The sequence below is a fragment of the Fundulus heteroclitus genome, chromosome 5 (genome assembly GCF_011125445.2).
Source record: "Fundulus heteroclitus isolate FHET01 chromosome 5, MU-UCD_Fhet_4.1, whole genome shotgun sequence".
Taxonomy (NCBI): Eukaryota; Metazoa; Chordata; class Actinopteri; order Cyprinodontiformes; family Fundulidae; genus Fundulus; species Fundulus heteroclitus.
The window spans coordinates 38,734,098-38,750,436 of NC_046365.1; the positions used below are offsets into that span (position 1 = coordinate 38,734,098).

The 16,339-nt window shown below is 40.2% G+C and overlaps 1 protein-coding gene across 2 annotated transcripts; it reads right to left on the reverse strand.

Moving 5' to 3' along the window:
* Positions 1 to 1,184: 1,184 nt before the first annotated feature.
* On the reverse strand, positions 1,185 to 15,489 carry znf330 (zinc finger protein 330). 2 transcript variants are annotated; one of them, XM_012862905.3, is made up of 10 exons: positions 15,383 to 15,489; positions 14,897 to 15,060; positions 14,792 to 14,811; positions 14,645 to 14,715; positions 12,979 to 13,055; positions 9,168 to 9,294; positions 8,955 to 9,059; positions 8,744 to 8,790; positions 5,714 to 5,831; positions 1,185 to 2,716 (listed from the first exon to the last, which is right to left on the reverse strand). In XM_012862905.3, exons 2-10 carry the CDS (start codon positions 15,014 to 15,016, stop codon positions 2,448 to 2,450), a joined length of 954 nt encoding a protein of 317 aa, XP_012718359.2. In that variant the 5' UTR covers positions 15,017 to 15,060; positions 15,383 to 15,489; the 3' UTR covers positions 1,185 to 2,447. The 2 variants fall into 2 exon arrangements, with proteins under 2 accessions (XP_012718359.2, XP_021172289.2); XM_021316614.2 differs by having other exon boundaries at positions 14,897 to 15,057; positions 15,383 to 15,478.
* Positions 15,490 to 16,339: the final 850 nt, after the last annotated feature.

Genomic DNA, 16,339 nt, shown 5'->3' on the forward strand with positions numbered 1-16,339 from the left:
TTACCAGAACATCTGCACAGCTGCCGCTCCCTGAATAGGTTCTGTTGACTGGAGCCTTCACTTTAAACCCAAGAACTGGTTGTGTGTGAAGATCCCTTTAACACCAACCAAGGGACGTAAATTAAATCCTTCTTTCTCATTATGATATTCAGCTAGCTGTGACCACATTTAGATTCCTTGTTGAGGAATGAGGGCGTCACCATGTGTGCAGATGAACTCAGGTCCACCCGCTGCCAATGCGGAACAAACTCATCAAGAGCATGACTATGAAGAACCCCTCTGGCAAAGAGCTGGTGTCAAACATCCTGCTCCCCCTGCCGCCTTTTAGACCTCAGGGAGACTTCTTCTCTGCAACTGAACCCTTAAGCTTGAAGCAGAACATTCAGCTGCAATATTCTAAGCTGTAGTTTTTCTGCATGTGAGCCAATGTTTCTGGAAAGCAGAGAAAAATGAATGCCTTCTTAAAATGAATGTGACCCCCAGCCTCGTCTAACCCATCTTTTACAGGAATCAATCTGCTAATCAGAATATATTCCAGTTGTACTCTTTCGTTAATGCCCATGTACCCTGACAAAACTATTAAAGGGCCTCAGTTCACAACTGAAACATTATTCCCTAAAACACTAATTAAAAACAGAAATGTATATACTTCTGGTTACTCAGGTCATAAAAACATTTTAAGTTAATTCTGTGGGGGGTGGGGGGCTATTTTCTGATTTCCTTGAGTTGCTTCAAAACAAACCCAATTACGTAGCATGGAACAACGCCCTGAAATATCCAGTGTGGGGCTGATGTGCAGCGTATTAAACATCTGCCCAATGTAGCATTTTCTCTGTGGAAGAAGAATGGAGGGGTGACGCGTTCTTTAAGAATCATCTGGCTCCTGACCTGGAAAATCCAGCAATAGATGTAACAGAATGGAGGAAAACTGGGTTTTTTTATGAGGTGGCACATGGACATTGTTCAGAATTAGCCCAGACAGATGAAATCAACCTTCCTGGCACACAAAAAGCTCTTACATAAAGTAATGGAAATGTTTATGAGGTCTTTCTACTCGTGTCGATGGGTTCTCAGTACAGAGACTGTAAACTGAGTAATTATGTGGAAACCCCAACTGTTAAAAACAAACAAACTCATAAATCCAACTCTTTGAAGAATTAAAATGAAGACTTTCAGTCAATGTGTTTCAGGTTCACAATGAACTTTATTCCCTTAGCCCTGAGCAGAAGGGTGTTGTTTAAAATGGCTCCTAAAAGTTGCTACAGGAATGAACAACCAGCTGAAAATAGAGAATCAGTGCTGAACAGAAGTCTTAATCATTTCTCCCTATGTTGCTTTACACTTTTTTAACAGCTAGACTCTCATTTATTTAAAAGTGGTCTTTATCAACATTTCTCCAGCACTTCTGAGGGTCTTTCAAAGATACACCGCACCCTTTACTTAACTCTGATCCACGATTTATTTTGGTATGAAAAAGGAAAAACCAGTGCTGTTTCTCCATATGTCAGATAAGTTACGTTTTTGTCAATATTGATAATAATAAAAGGAATAAAAAAAAATCTACATATCTATAGTCAGGAACAGGTATGGCTGGTTATAAAACAGATTTTAAACCGTTACAGGTTCAAAACCACCATCAAAATGTTCCTGCAGCTTGAAGTGCAGAGTTTTTTGGGTTGTTTGCAAAAAACAGAAATAGAAATGTGATCATTTGCAGAAAAAAATGGACAGACATGGTTTTTAAAATAAAGGCGGGCCGCTCATTGCTTTTAAAGCATGTCTGGACGTCTAACTGCAGGCTATTCACCTGAGCAGACGGCCCGACTCGCTTTGTAACGCTCCCACTGTTACTGTAGAAAGGGCAGAAGACCAACACTGTATATGAAAACAGTAAATATGCTAAATTATTTAAAGCAGCAGTAGGATATTTTGTTTTTTCTGCTTCAAAGAACGACTAATGTTATATATCATTTTCTTTTTTCTCAGTTTGTGTTTAAGATGCATGGCACCAAAGCCCACGTTAGTGTGAGAATCTCATTCTGTCGCGTCAAAAGAAAACTGTAGTACGCAGCTTTTGTTATCTTACTGGTTTATACAACGCTTTCTATTTATTAAAGACTTGAGTTTATGATACCCTTTATTTGCTGAACATGGTTCTCATGCCTGAAACTCGTGCTTGTGTGCTCCGCCCTGACCACTGCCAATACTCCACAATGTGTTGCAGTCAGATAGCAGGATCGCAACAAAACTTAAAGATAGCAAAGAAATGTATAAAAACTTTGACAGGCCATCAGAAAGCACAGGAAAACTATTGATCAAGACCACTTGAAAGATCACAAGAATGTTTAGCTTGTTGAGTAGAAAAATGCTCTCGACTTCTGCACAGCGCCGTACGTTCAGTTAAAATCCACTCTGACCAACAGCACCACCGACTCCTCAGTCTTAGTTTAGGCTGCCGCGCCATCTAATTTCAGCTCAGCCAGAGACTCCGAAGCAGTTTCGTCCTCCTCGTCATCCTCCTCTTCTTCCTCTTCGTCCTCATCCTCATACCCATCGTCCTCCTCTTCCTCCTCCTCCTCATCATCATCGTCATCTCCGTAGTCGTCTCGTTGGCTTCCTCCAGCTGCCAGGTTCTTCCAGTAGGCGTCGTACCCTGATGCTCCTTCGTAGTCATCGTCGTCGGCACCGGCCTGCCGACCAAACTTCAAGGTACGGGCTGCAGAGAACACACGGGTGTGACGTCAGCTCTGAACCAATCAGATCACATACCACAATACTTTTTGGTTTTTAAGCGCCTGCGTGTATTAGAGCAGACCGTATGGCCTGTGAGCCACAACTGGCCCTCGCATGGTTGCATAAAAATCAAGAATGCACAAAATGTTAATACTGTGCGCGAATCTGAATACACTTTCTTTTTTTGAAAGGCAACATCTTCAGTTCAGTACATAAGCACACTCATTTTACTCTTGAAAATAAAAAAAAGAAAGAAAACAGAAAGCCTGTTACAAAACGTGGAGTTTCTATTAAGACCTGACCTCAATATTGATTTATAAAAGTTTAAGTACTGCACTGTTTATGGAAAACAGAGCTGTTCTCAGGAATTACAACTTAAACTATAACCATAAACATGAAGGGATGTAAAACTTGCTCAGTTGGTTTTGTAAAAGACACTTGGTCCAAGTAAACGTAGCTAATGACGGACACAAACAGAATCGGAATAAAGGGCCGAACGGAATAAAAACGCATCATGTAAACAAGCCAATCAGAATACTGTGATCGGAATAAGCTCAATCAGAATAAAATTGTATTCCGAATGAGAGGGGTGGTTTATGCTGATTGATAATTCGATAAACGTGCATAAAACGCTTGTCAGGCTCAAGTTATTCTGATTGTGCATGTACGCCCAACACAAACATTACATAGTTCCGCGTTGTTGAGTGGCGGCCATACGTTGGGAAGCAAAACTGTCGGGGCTCCCGATAAAACCTTTCTATTTTAAAATATGAAAAGAGCTAAAAAAAAATGTATTTATTCAGTAACGTTTCAACCGTAATTAGAAGCTGGTGCTGGTCCAGTCTATTTTTTTGTTGTTCAGCAAAGACGCAAGTAATTCTTCTTCTGTGGGTTTTTTAAGTGAATTTCATAACTGCGCATGTCAGTGGTTGTATTTTGAATAAAGCCAGACGCATACAAATGCAGATTATGATACGATTAATTCATTGTGTGCCCATATAAATGGTACAATCTGATTATTATTATTTTTTTTTTTAATCAGAATACATTTCAATTCGATGGTAACATTTTTGTGCATGTAAATATAGCGCTTGTATTTTGGAAATTTGTCTTGTCTTTGTCTGTGTAGTTGATGGGACTGACTTTTAATTAGTCGTGTCATATTCCTTTTAAAGCAGCCATAGGCAACTTTTGTAAACTTTTTTTTTTTTTTTTTAGTTTTACATATTTGTTAAAAACTGTTACTTTGCCCTGGCAGTAAAATATGAGACAGAAAATCTGTCCTCTGGCTCTTCCCAGTGGTCCTCCTGCCATTTGTAGAAATACACCGCTCCCGGTCAGACCCAACCAATCAGAGCCAGGAGGAATGTCTGGTTCTGATTTAGCCCAGATTGGAAAGCAGATTGGAAAGCTACCAATTGCTCGAGTGTCACCAGCTAAAAAGAATTAGAGCGAGCCTGAAATAAAACGAGTGTAAAAGATGAATGGGGGTCTGTAAGGTGTGCTTGTTCAAATTTTCAGGTTTTTAAGTCCACAGTTTCCTCGGAACAGCGTCTTTAAACTAAATAAAGCAATCTGGGCCCAGTCAGAATTTTTTATGTTGAAATCCGTTTAAAATTTCACGATAAATTGTTGTTGTTTTTTTACTAAATTACAATATTTCTCACCTCTAGTGCACTACCAAATTCAACATATGCGAGGACAAAAAAAACGGACAAAGATGACTTTGACTCTAAATAAACTGATTAGAATTGGATTTCCCAAAGCTGTGAGGGCTGGTGCTACCCTACTGAGAATCAAATAAACCACCAGCCCAGTTAAATTAAACATTTCATTATGGCTGCACAAGACAATAACGGCTGGAAGATATAGAAAAAAAATGCATATCGATAAAATAGAAATCGTATTGATAGATATCAATAATTATCAAAACATATTTTAAGTGCAGCCCTGGCCATTTTATGCTGTTGCTTAGTGACCTAATTTTAAATAAAGATCACTAAATTCAAACATAACCGTTTATTCAACCAACTTTTTACCAAAACTGTAAGAAAAAAAGAACGCATGCTCTCTGAACTCTTTGAAGCTTGGTGATGAAGCGTATTGAACTTTTAATTTACCCGTTGTTTTTCTATTGAAACGCACGTCTATCGATCGATATATGTTGTTATTGAATTATTGTCCAGCCCTAATGACAATAAAGAGTCTTAAATCAATGATGATGCCAATGTTTGACACACCAAGGCAAAAAAGTCCCTGTAATATAAATGAGATAGGAAAAAAAAAAAAGACTTAATGCTAAAACAAACATTTAGGGGTTTTTGTTTTAGATTGCTTGTTATGTTTTACATATGGTAAGGAGTGATGTAAATAAGTATGAGAAGCTCTCTATGGTGATCTTGTAGAGAGCATTGTGTGTCCATGTTACACTGCAGCTACCTCCACCAGCTGTTCTAAAGCTTCAGTAGTCAGTGGATCATTTCTACTGTTTGGCTGAGATCTCTACTGCTGTCTAACAACCATAAAACTACTTATAGTTTATGTTGTAAAAGTTGTGCTCAGCCAATGATCTGGCCTTCAACAACAATAACATTTGGCCACCCCTGTATTAGAGTATTAGAGTGGCACAGATCCAAGTCAGACAGATTCTCTGTACTCCCACAACCAAAAAGAAGCTGTACGTCTGGGAAAAGACTTTGCTTACACAGCAATTATGAAAAGTATGTCCGGACCTTCAGATAAAAAAAACAAACAACAACAACAACTGTCTGCATGACCATAGATCATAGACCAAGCTCAACAAATCAGATTAAACTCCTCCTCTCTTTTGACGTTTTTATGAGACATTAGCTCATTTGTCAAGAAGTCATCTGTGAATAAGTTTCGTTTTCAAAAGCATTGAACCAGGAAGCAGAGGCTGCTGCAACTTGCTGAATTGTTGGAAATAACAGGAACTAAAACGAGCTTGTGTGAAACTCACTGGACATGCTGAGGTCTTTTGTCTCCTGAGTCTCGTGGCCACACTTCGGACAAGGCAGAGATTTGCCCTTCTCCTGCTTGAACACCTTACTCTTGGCGTGGTCATCACAGTAACAAGCCTGCAGACACAAAAGAAAAAAAAACGTCAGTCAAATGCTCCTGTTTTAGTCCTTTTATCTATGCCTGTACAAATTCTGAGCTGTCCGGGTCAATAGCAAACGGGCTTAAACAGCAGGTAATAGGATTTTCAGAAAGAAGTGAATAAAAACTTTAAGCCTGTTTATCCTCTCAGCTATGTCTTTTTTTCTTAAATGGTAAAGTCCAAGGACCCCAAAGCGATTTACAGTCATTCACCTGTTGTCTTGCCCAAGGAAAAAAAAAACAACTGAGACTGATGGAGCGGGGAATCGAGCAGGCAACCCACAGTTTAAAGAACAAACTCAAAGCGCCTGGGCCGCTGAAAAGATGCTGAGAGGTGGAAACATTTTGCATGTGCAGCGTTAAAATAAATATCTCAGCAAAAGACAGAAAATAGTAATATTTATTTATGTTTTTTTTCCTCTCATGAATAGAAAGTCATGCTGATTAGATTAGGAAGTGGAGATAGTTGAGTTTACTTCTATAGTACTATTCAGAAACAAATTCAAAAAGCTCTATGGAAAATTCTGGAAAGACGAGAAGAAATGTATGAGAATCAAAATAAAAAACAGTTAAAAATTAGCTTTACCATTTAGTGAAAGTCACCGTAAACAATTTCTTCAGACCACCTTGAAAAAAAGAGACCTGAGCATGTCAGGTTTTCAAGCAGTTGGCTTCTATAAATATTTAAGAGATGTTGTAATACGCAGTAATTTCAGCTGGGAAAGCACGTAGATATGGAATAAAAGTTGCCCAAGAATGTCGCCTTGAAGAACACCAAGTGATTGAGTTTACAATCACAGGTTGTAAGTATTTATGCATAGATCCAAACAGCAGGGACCAGCAACAATGGTCTGTGGGCGCTGGGACCGTCCATGCAGGCAGGATGAGGACATGTTGAAATACAGAACCATGTGGGTGTAGTGTCTCTTATCACCACGCGGAACGAGTATTGGTGCACACATCAAAACAATAGGCTTGGCCAGAGGACCGTTACCATGACCTGGTCAGCTCTTTGCACAGCATCAGTGCACAAAAATTAACAAACTCCTTAAAAAAAAAAAAAGGTTGTAAACACCAAGGAGAACATTTTCTGTTAGTCTATAAATCCCTGAATGGCTTAGCACCTAAATCCATCACAGACTTGTTATCAGGGCATCAACCCTCCAGACCACTCAGGTCTTCTGGCTCCAGCCTGCTCTGCAGAACCAGAACCAGAACCAGACAAGGAGAAGCAGCATTTAGTTCCTATGCTCCACTGATCTGGAACAAACTTCCAGAAAACTGTAAAAGTGCTGAAAACCTGAGTTCTTTTAAATCAGGATTAAAAACACATTTGTTTAGGACTGTTTTTGACTGTTCTAGTTAAACTGTTCTACTGAAACAGCATTAGTTCAACTTTTTTAGTCCAACTGTTTATTGATGTTCTTTTTTTGTTTCTATATTTTATTCCTACTTGCTTTTATTCTGTTTTATTTTCCTGTATTTTAATCATGCAAAGCACTTTGCATTGTCTCTGTACAGAATCGTGCTATACAAATAAATTTGCCTTGCCTTGCCTTACTGGGTGTTAAAATCCAAAGTCTGGGGAAACGGATTTCCTCGGTCACGCTGATATTGCGTAACACCGTCATGAAAACAGTAATTGCACCAGCAACCATTAATTTCACCGTTTTTCATTCTGTTTACCCTGTTCACGACAAATGCAAAGAGTCTGGCAAACAAACTTTCCCACCTGCTTCCAACAGTTTGCTTTAAGCCAAGCTGGAAACTGCAGCTTCCTGAGCTGATTTTCATGAATCAACAAAGAGATCAAAGGCGTCCATATTGTCTGCGCTTTGTCGCGCAGCCCAATAATTTCTGCTGCTACAGCTTCAAGTTATTGTAAGAGCCTCTTGCTTCATCGTCTTAAATTGCAAAACGGCTTCAGAGAGAAGCTTGGTGGTTGAGTACAACAGCAAAAGACTGCAGAGCAAATTTGTCCTGCGTTGAATTGCTGTTTCCCCGAGTATTGCGTGTTCAAGTTAAAGACAGCTCTGATAACGCAGCTCTCCGTGCTGTAAAGGTTGAATCGCACTTTAATTTGCAACCTTTGTATTTAAAGTCTTCCTGCCATGCCGCTGTTGTGCAACACCGCCGCATTAGCAGCACCTACGTAAAAGTCTGTGGCCATAAAGAACACTGAGTCAGCATAACTCTTGATGATTTTATAAATAATGGTAGCTATGCAACACACTGTTTGAAAACAAAGCGCTTTGCAGAAATACCCTTTAAGCTTCTCCTTGTTTTGTCACTGTACAAATGCCGTACTTTCATATATTTTTATGAAAGTACGGCGTACGTTTGTATACTATGTGGAACCGTTGCAGCAGCAACAGCTGCAGGACTTTTCGGGTCCGTTTCTCTTTGCACATCTAGAGACTGAAAGTTTGTCGTTCCCGTCTGATCCTTTTTAACATTTCTGCAGCCTGTGATGCGTCCCATTTACCGTAATGAGCTCCGTCTAATCAACACTTTGATTTCATACCATGATAATAAGTGGGTCTTGCACTGCCTATGTTTAAAGTCTAACTTGATTAGAGGAGGTCGGATGAGTTTCTGGTAGCCGCAGGTCCAGTTTTTATCAGATCGCAGTGTTTTCGTGCAGCTTCTCAGACGGGAAGGCTTTGCTCTTCGGTTTCATTAGCTCCACTTCTGTATACACGCAACATTTCCTGAAACTCAAACTAAAAGTAAATGCGATCGTCTAATTTTAGCCCATAACGCGAGGCAATGGAATGGGGGCCGGTCTTTGTTTCGTAACGCAGGCCGATAGGACGGATGAAATTTCCTGAGACCTTTAGGTTCTAACTGAGTGTCATGTCGGAAAAGATTAGATGCTGAGCGTTCTCACCTTACAGCGCAGACACGAATGTTGCCCCAGTCTGTTACAGGAAACGCCTAGAATAAAACATTGGGGGGGAGACAAAAAAAAAATGCATTGACTTTCCCTTCGATGCACAAATCTTTCAAGTATTGCTCTGCAGAATACATTAGATACAATTTACTTTTTTTACACTACATCAGTCACGTTAATAATGGGGCTGTTAGTCCAAATGACTCACATTTATAGGTTTCTGCCTGGAGGACTTGACAGCTTGCCTGGTGCTCAAATTGATCATCCTCGCATAAGAAGTTCTGACAGAAGGAACAGCGGAAAATCCTCCCTCCTGCAAAGGAAGTTGATCATTCCTGTGGTGATTTTCAGTTTTCCGGTGAAACGAACCAGATGGGAATTGTATACAAAAGAAAAAAAAAAAGAAAAAGGTGTGTCTCACCATGATCCCAGACTCCACGCTCGCACTCGATACAGTCTGCGTCGGCCAGAGGACAGGAGCAGGCGTGGGTGCTCAGACATTTCCTACCGTGGCAGACCCAGGCTTCACAGAAGTCACACACTGCCCCCTTGTGGATGGCAAAAGAGTTTTATATATCATGACAGAATATTTTCAAGAGTCCAGAGTCTTTATTGACATTATGCAACCAGAGTGAAACTTTGGAATAAAAAAAATTGGCATAGTCTGTTGCTATTTCAACTTTTAACTTTATGTTTTCTGTCATTTTTCTCGTTATAGAAGGTACACCTGGTCTGGTGTTCTGTTAGCTGTGACATCATCAAGGGAGACAGATCATCCACTATTACCATATAACATAGAAAGTACTCCTGGGTCAATGTGAGCTTCTGTGCTTTCTGTGTCTCTGCTCTGTCTTCTCTAAGCCCCAGTGGGTCGAGGCAGATGAGCGTTCACACTGAGCCTGGTTCTGGTTCTGCTGGAGGTTCTCCTCCCTGTTAAAGGGGAGTTTTCCTCTCCACTGTCGCTTCATGCATGCTCAGTATGAGGGATTGCTGCAAAGCCATCAACAATGCAGACGACTGTCCACTGTGGCTCTACGCTCTTTCAGGAGGAGTGAATGTTGCTTGACATTACTCCAGACATTTTGAATTGAGAAAGCTTTCTGGATGGGAAGCGAAACGTCTTCAAACTTCGGAAAAAGGTCCAGTGTTGTTGTTTTTTTTTTTGTTTTTTGTTTTTTTTACTTTTTTGGTATGACTTAGAGAGGAAACTTATTCACCAAACTGTCTGAAGATTTTGATTGAGTTTGACTTTGTAAAGAACCTTGAGATGGCATGTGTCAGGAATTGGCGCCATAAATAAAATTGAATTGAAAAAAATCTTTGATTTATCAGGTTCTAATAATGTTTAACTGCAAGTAGACAAAAACTGGCAGCATATCCCCCACAATCATTAATACAAGAAGGATGAAGCCAGCATGAAAAAGTTGTGTGAAACAAACAAACAAAAAAACTATAGGCTCCCTGTGATGAAACAGCTTGTTGATCCGTCTTTTGCACCAACAACTCTTAGTAGCTGTTCTGGGTCTGACTTCACTCCCTCACATAATTGTGGAGGAATTCTGGTTCAGTCTTCTTTCCACTGTCACTTCAGTTTACCGAGGCTTTGCAGAGCCGTTGTTACTGAACAGCCCAGCACCACGGCGGTCGGAACTTTGGCAGAAAACCCTGATTCTTTCATTTTTGCCCTTTCTGTTTAAGACTTGCTGCGGTGTTTTGGATCCTTGTCCTGTTGATGGTTCCAGTTCGGAAAACAAGCTCCAGCTGTCAGACAGACGGCCTCACACTGATCCCCAGCATGTCGGCTGCTTTGATACGCAGCTTTTATTTACACAGAACAAAGTCGACTGTCTGCAAAGTCATAGTATATAGTCTGTGGGCCAGAATCTGTAGGAGACTACTAGGTTTTATCTCCGTTTTACTTAAATCATATAGCTTAAAATAAATACTTTTTTTCTCCTATGGAATAAAAAATACTGAAGATAAAAATAAAATAAAATATAGAATAAAAAAAAATATAAAAATAGCTTTAAGGTCCTCCCACAGCCTACAGCAGGTCTTGGCGATATAACGGTCAAATTGGCAAAAGACTGAGCTATTTCTTTTTCCTCGCCATCCAGATCAATCCAGGACTTGCAACATTTAATAAATCTCTGCCAACTGGCACCAGAAAATGCTACTATTGGGCTTTCTTCGTCGGTAAACAGATGCAAACAACATCTCACGTTGGCGGCCACGATGAACTGGTTGAACCCGTACAGCTGACAATACAGCGACCTGATTGGCTGAGCAGCAAAACTCCAATTATGTGACCTCTTGGACCGGAGCGCTAAAGTTTACACTTTTAAAAATCGGCTGTAACTTATTAATGTGCAAGCGAAAACGTGGGAACATTGGTAGCAACAGATCCAAGTGCAAGAAAGTTGCCCCCCTGACAGTTCATAAGAAAAGTCATCGTACAGATTCTGGCCCACGGCCTAATATAGACGCTAAAGAATCGCTGCCGATCGGTGCCGTTAGAATATTATTATGTGGAGAGTAGACATGTTGTACCAAGAGGCTGATTGTGCGTTAAGCAGCAGAGTGCAGGCTAATTCAAAACCAATATCAGCTAGTCAGACTAACAGTGTTGCTCCAAAAGGAGCTAAATGGCAAATATCAGCAACATTCAGCACAATGAGCATGTTTGCTTCAAAAAGTTCTGACTTATTTTAACAATGTTCACTTAATATTCTAATGTTACTAACATTAGAATATTAAGTGAACATTGTTAAAATGGGGAAGCTAACATTATGTTAGCTTTTAGCATTATCTAAATCTCTTTTGTTTTTTTTAAGTTTTGTCCATGTAGAATGACAATAAAATATCAGACAGCATCCGTAGAACCATATCAGTTAATTCATAATTTTGCCAACACAAATTATCTTATTTTAGGGGTAAAATACTAATTCCATTGGCAGACCGTCTTATTTTCCTGTTCAAATCAAGGATAAATACACCAATTTCGAGAGCATTTTACTTACTTTTAGTTCCCTTTTTGCAGTGTAAATCTTTCTTTTTTTGATTTTTGCTTAAATACTTTCCAATTCTGGTCTTTTTACTTGAGCTTAAACCATTCAGCTCATGCCTACAGAGGAGTACTGGGTAACTAGAGGTTTCCGGGGCCTGTGGCTGCTAAAAATCCCAAACCATCACTGCTCTACCGTCACGTCTGACAGAATGAGACCTTGAATTTATCCCAAAAAAGGTGAAAAGCTCCACCGTGGTCTCGTCTCTCCAACGGGTCATCTGGTTGACTTTGACCAGGACAGCTGTGGGGTCACCTTCTTTTATTCCGTTTTATTTTCCTATATTTTAATCATGTAAAGCAATTTGCATTGTCTTTGTACTGAAATGTGCTATACAAATAAATTTGCCTTGCCTTCTTTTAACAGTGAAGCTTCCTTGGAGCAAACCTTCCAAAAAAGCCTCAAATGTTTGGTATTTTTCAAACTGTCCTCTAAAAGCTGAACAAGGTCTGCAGCGTGTGAGGGCGGAGCTTCAGTTCACCACTAAGAAGTGTTTTACACTTGTGAATCATCTTTCTCACTGAAGCACTTCAGATTGTTTGGAGGCTTTCCCAGACTGACGAGGAGCTGCGGCTTTTCAGCATTTTTGGAGAAACGAGGCGACGGTGGAGCTTTTCACCATTTTTGGGATAAATACTAGGACTATGGGACATGTTATCCGAGTACATACTAAGCCGCTGTCTGCCTCAAAGGAAATTGCACCATGGTAACAATAAAGATTCTTGATATTTGACACAGACTGGTCCACTCCTACAGTTAAAAACGGTGTACCTTGTTTTTACTGCCAGTCAGACATAATTAACAGCAATGTTTAGCATTTTCAAAACACTGATAAAAACTGTCAAACTGCCAATTATATTGAAAAAAATATATTGACAAAGATCATTATTAATAGGTTTGAGGAACTTAAATAATTATTTTTTTTTCATTCCATTTAATATCAGAAATTGAGGGCATTTTCATGTACAGGTTTTGGATTGGATAAAATTCCTGATAGCTTCATATAAAGCAGGTACAACACCTTCATAAATTCACTGATTTCACTTAAATGCAGCTAATTTTTAGGACAGCATATCTAAGCAGAGCGTGTAGCCGTGTTACCATCAAACGTCTAAAAAAACAACAGATCAGAACAGCAGAGTAATCCATCCAAGGACATAAACTTACCACCATGGCCATGCCTGTGCTGTGGATCCCTGGGTGCTTGATAACACAATCTGAAGCCTTCATGCATTTAGTTTTACCTAAAAACAGACAAATTAACACTTATTATACCGATTTGATAACTGAACAAACTTTTTGAACTTTTCCTCCTTTTGTCATGGTATAACTAAAAACATTCTGTGTACAGTGCCTTGCGAGAGTATCCGGCCCCTTTTGCCACATTTCAGGCTTCAAACAAAGATATAAAACTGCAATTTTTTGTGAAGAATCAACAACAAGTGGAACACTGATCAGAGATGAAGCCAAGAGGCCCATGATCACTTTGGATGAACAGCAGAGATCTACAGCTGAGGGAGGAGACTCTGTCCATTGGACAACAAGCAGTCATATATTGCACAAATCTGGCAAGAAGAAAGCCATTTCTTAAAGATCTCCATAAAAGGTCCCATGGCCACAAGCCACCTGGGAGACACACCAAACATGTGGAAGAAGCTCTGGTCAGATGAAACCAAAATCAAACTTTATCTTTGGCGTAAAAGCAACACAGCTCATCACCCTGAACACACCATCCCCGCTTTATAACATGGCCGTGGCAGCATCATGGTTTGGGCCTGCGTTTCTTCAGCAGGGACAGGGAAGGTTAAAATTGATGGGAAGATGGAGCCAAACACAGGACCAATCAGGAAGAAAACCTGTTGGGAGTCTGCAAAAGACCTGAGACTGGGACGGAGATTTATCTTCCAACAAGACAAGGATCCAAAACATAAAGCAAAATCTACAATGGAATGGTTCACAAATAAACATATCCAGGTGTTAGAATGGCCTAGTCAAAGTCCAGACCTGAATCCAATAGAGAATCTGTGGAAAGAAACTGAAAACTGCTGTTCACAAACGCTCTCCATCCAACCTCACTGAGCTCCAGCAGTTTTGCAAGAAGGACTGGGCAAAAATGTCAGTCTCTCCATGTGCAAAACCGATAGAGACAAACCCCAAGCAACAGGTGGAGCTACAAAGTAATAACTCAAGGGGGCTGAATAATTTTGCATGCCTAATACTTCTGTTTTTTTCTTTGTTAAAAAAAGGTTTGAAATATCCAATAAATTTCATTCCACTTCATGATTGCGTCCCACTTGTTGATTCTTCACAAAAAAATTACAGTTTTATATCTTTATGTTTGAAGCCTGAAATGTGGCAAAAGATCGAAAAACTCAAAGGGGGGTGAATACTGTCGCAAGGCACAGTATTTAATTAAGATAAAGGGTGATACATCAACACAAGGGACCACTTTGATACCCCTGAATAAAATGAGGAATCCACTTGTGTGGTTTTTTTTAGCACATTTTTTAAGCAAATGCCAGCGAACCAGCAGCATCAAGGAAACCAACTAAACAGCCCAGACGGGTCAAAAGGGGGGAAATGCAGGAATGGAGGCAAACGCAAACAGACTTTAAGCTGCAGATGCACAGAAAGGTGGTTTTACAGACTAGGCGAACACAGTTGACAGATTTTAATCTTTAAATGAATCTGTGGCTTTACATCTGACAAGAATTTTGAAAAAACACTGATTGGTCTGAAAGCACCTTGCTGATTGACAGTACTGTGTTTTCAGGTGTTATTTATTTTTTTATTGCCAGTTAAGAGTTTGGATGTAGAGGTTGAGGATACTCACCACACTGAGCACAGACAGGCAGCTTCTGCATGGAGTTACAGAAGTAGCAGAACGCTCTGTTCTTCTGCTTCCTGACAGACAATCAGCGGAAAGATGCTTTTACTGCTTCGTCCGAATCCGATCAGCCTACTTCAAAAACTGACTTACCTCTGACATTTGTCACATTCCTGTAAAAAAGGAGAGCAGCAGAGAGGATTAACGCGGTGCAGTGTGGGCTTATAGAAGGCCACACTGCACGGCATGGCTACACACCATGTTGACGTTGCAGGGGTGTTTGGCCACATCGACGTGCTCCCTGTTGGCTCGGCTCTGCTTCTCTCGCTCTTTGCGGCTCTCCGCCTTTTTCCTGGCTCCGGTTTTCTTCTTGGGCATCTTCGCTGTCCCTTTTGCGCTAGAACCGAGCGGTTCTGGCTCTGCTGGAGAAACACGGAGGGCAGAGAGAGCGGCTTCCGTAACACTTCCGGTGAGGGCTTTTTCACCACGCGTGAAAAACGGCGATATCTGCCACTGTTTATGCGAATAAATCATCCGACTGGGAATAACTGCGGTAGGAAGAAGGAAACTGGAAACTTAACGGGGATTTTAGCTTATAAGCGGCATCAGAAAGCTAATGGCGCTCACCATCAGGCTAAGCTACACGTTACTCTTAATTTTTGCTGCCATACAACCACAAACGCCATCCTGGATACTTAATTAAAATATCGTTTCAGATGTAAAAGATGACTGAGATTTTCTTACCTATCCCGGCGAAGCTAAGGCTTAAGTCCGTCCCGAAAAGGTGTCCGTGGCCAAACGAGGTGCAGATGAAGGTTCCGTTAGGGGAACGACTTCTTCTTCTTCGTTTTTGTTCGCGCATTACCGCCACCAGCTGGTGTGGAGTGTGGACGGCAACGGCGTCGCATTCATAAAGTGTCTTTTTTTCACTTAAAGAATAAACAAGTTCAACAATAATATATCAAATATACAAATAAACAAATATGCCAGGGGGTATGCCACAATAAACAAGTACAGTCAGGAGGAAAGACAAATAAACTGACAAACACATGTGCTGAGGAGTGTCATATTTATACATATGTATATATACACATACATTCATATATTCTACAAATAAACCTATCTTCTACAAGATTAAGTTGTCCAGAATTTTTTGTTGGTAACAGCTTGATATGTTTTTTTTATTTTTTTATTTTTTTTTGTGCCTTTTGGTGAGAGGAGGGTTGAATAGTATGAAAATAATGCTTTAGTTCAATTAAATAAACATTGAAGTCTGGCTGCATTCATATAATGTCTATGGCATTCCATTTGCAGTCGGAGCTCGAAAAGCTTTCCTTTTTCCTTTTTATTTTTATTTAATTTTATTAAACTTGAAAATGGGCTAAGAGCTAAGGCCTACCTGCTTTATAATCCTAATCTTTATTTGTCATTGCAACATATATTCCAATTAAATGTGTCCTCTGCATTTAATCCATCCCCTTTTTTTAGGGAGCAGTCAACTGCCACGGTTTGCCCTTTCCAGGACCTAAGCGCCCTGCTCTAAGCACTAGGCCACCACCCCCCTAGTTAATGGTGGTTCTACATTGAATTACTCCCCGGGCGAAAACCCCCATATACATCAAAGCCAATATTAACTATAGGTATATCTTGAAATACAAGCTAGACCTGAAATCAATCAACCTTTTCAGCCTATTAACTAGA

Coding starts and splice junctions, on each gene's coding strand:
- znf330 (XM_012862905.3), bottom strand. CDS start 15,016: ATGCCCAAGAAGAAAACCGGAGCCAGGAAAAAGGCGGAGAGCCGCAAA. Junction 5,832..8,743: donor ATTCGTGTCTGCGCTGTAAG/GTGAGAACGCTC, acceptor TTGTGTCTGCAG/GCTTGTTACTGTGATGACCA. Junction 2,717..5,713: donor AAAAGACCTCAGCATGTCCA/GTGAGTTTCACA, acceptor TGTTCTCTGCAG/CCCGTACCTTGAAGTTTGGT.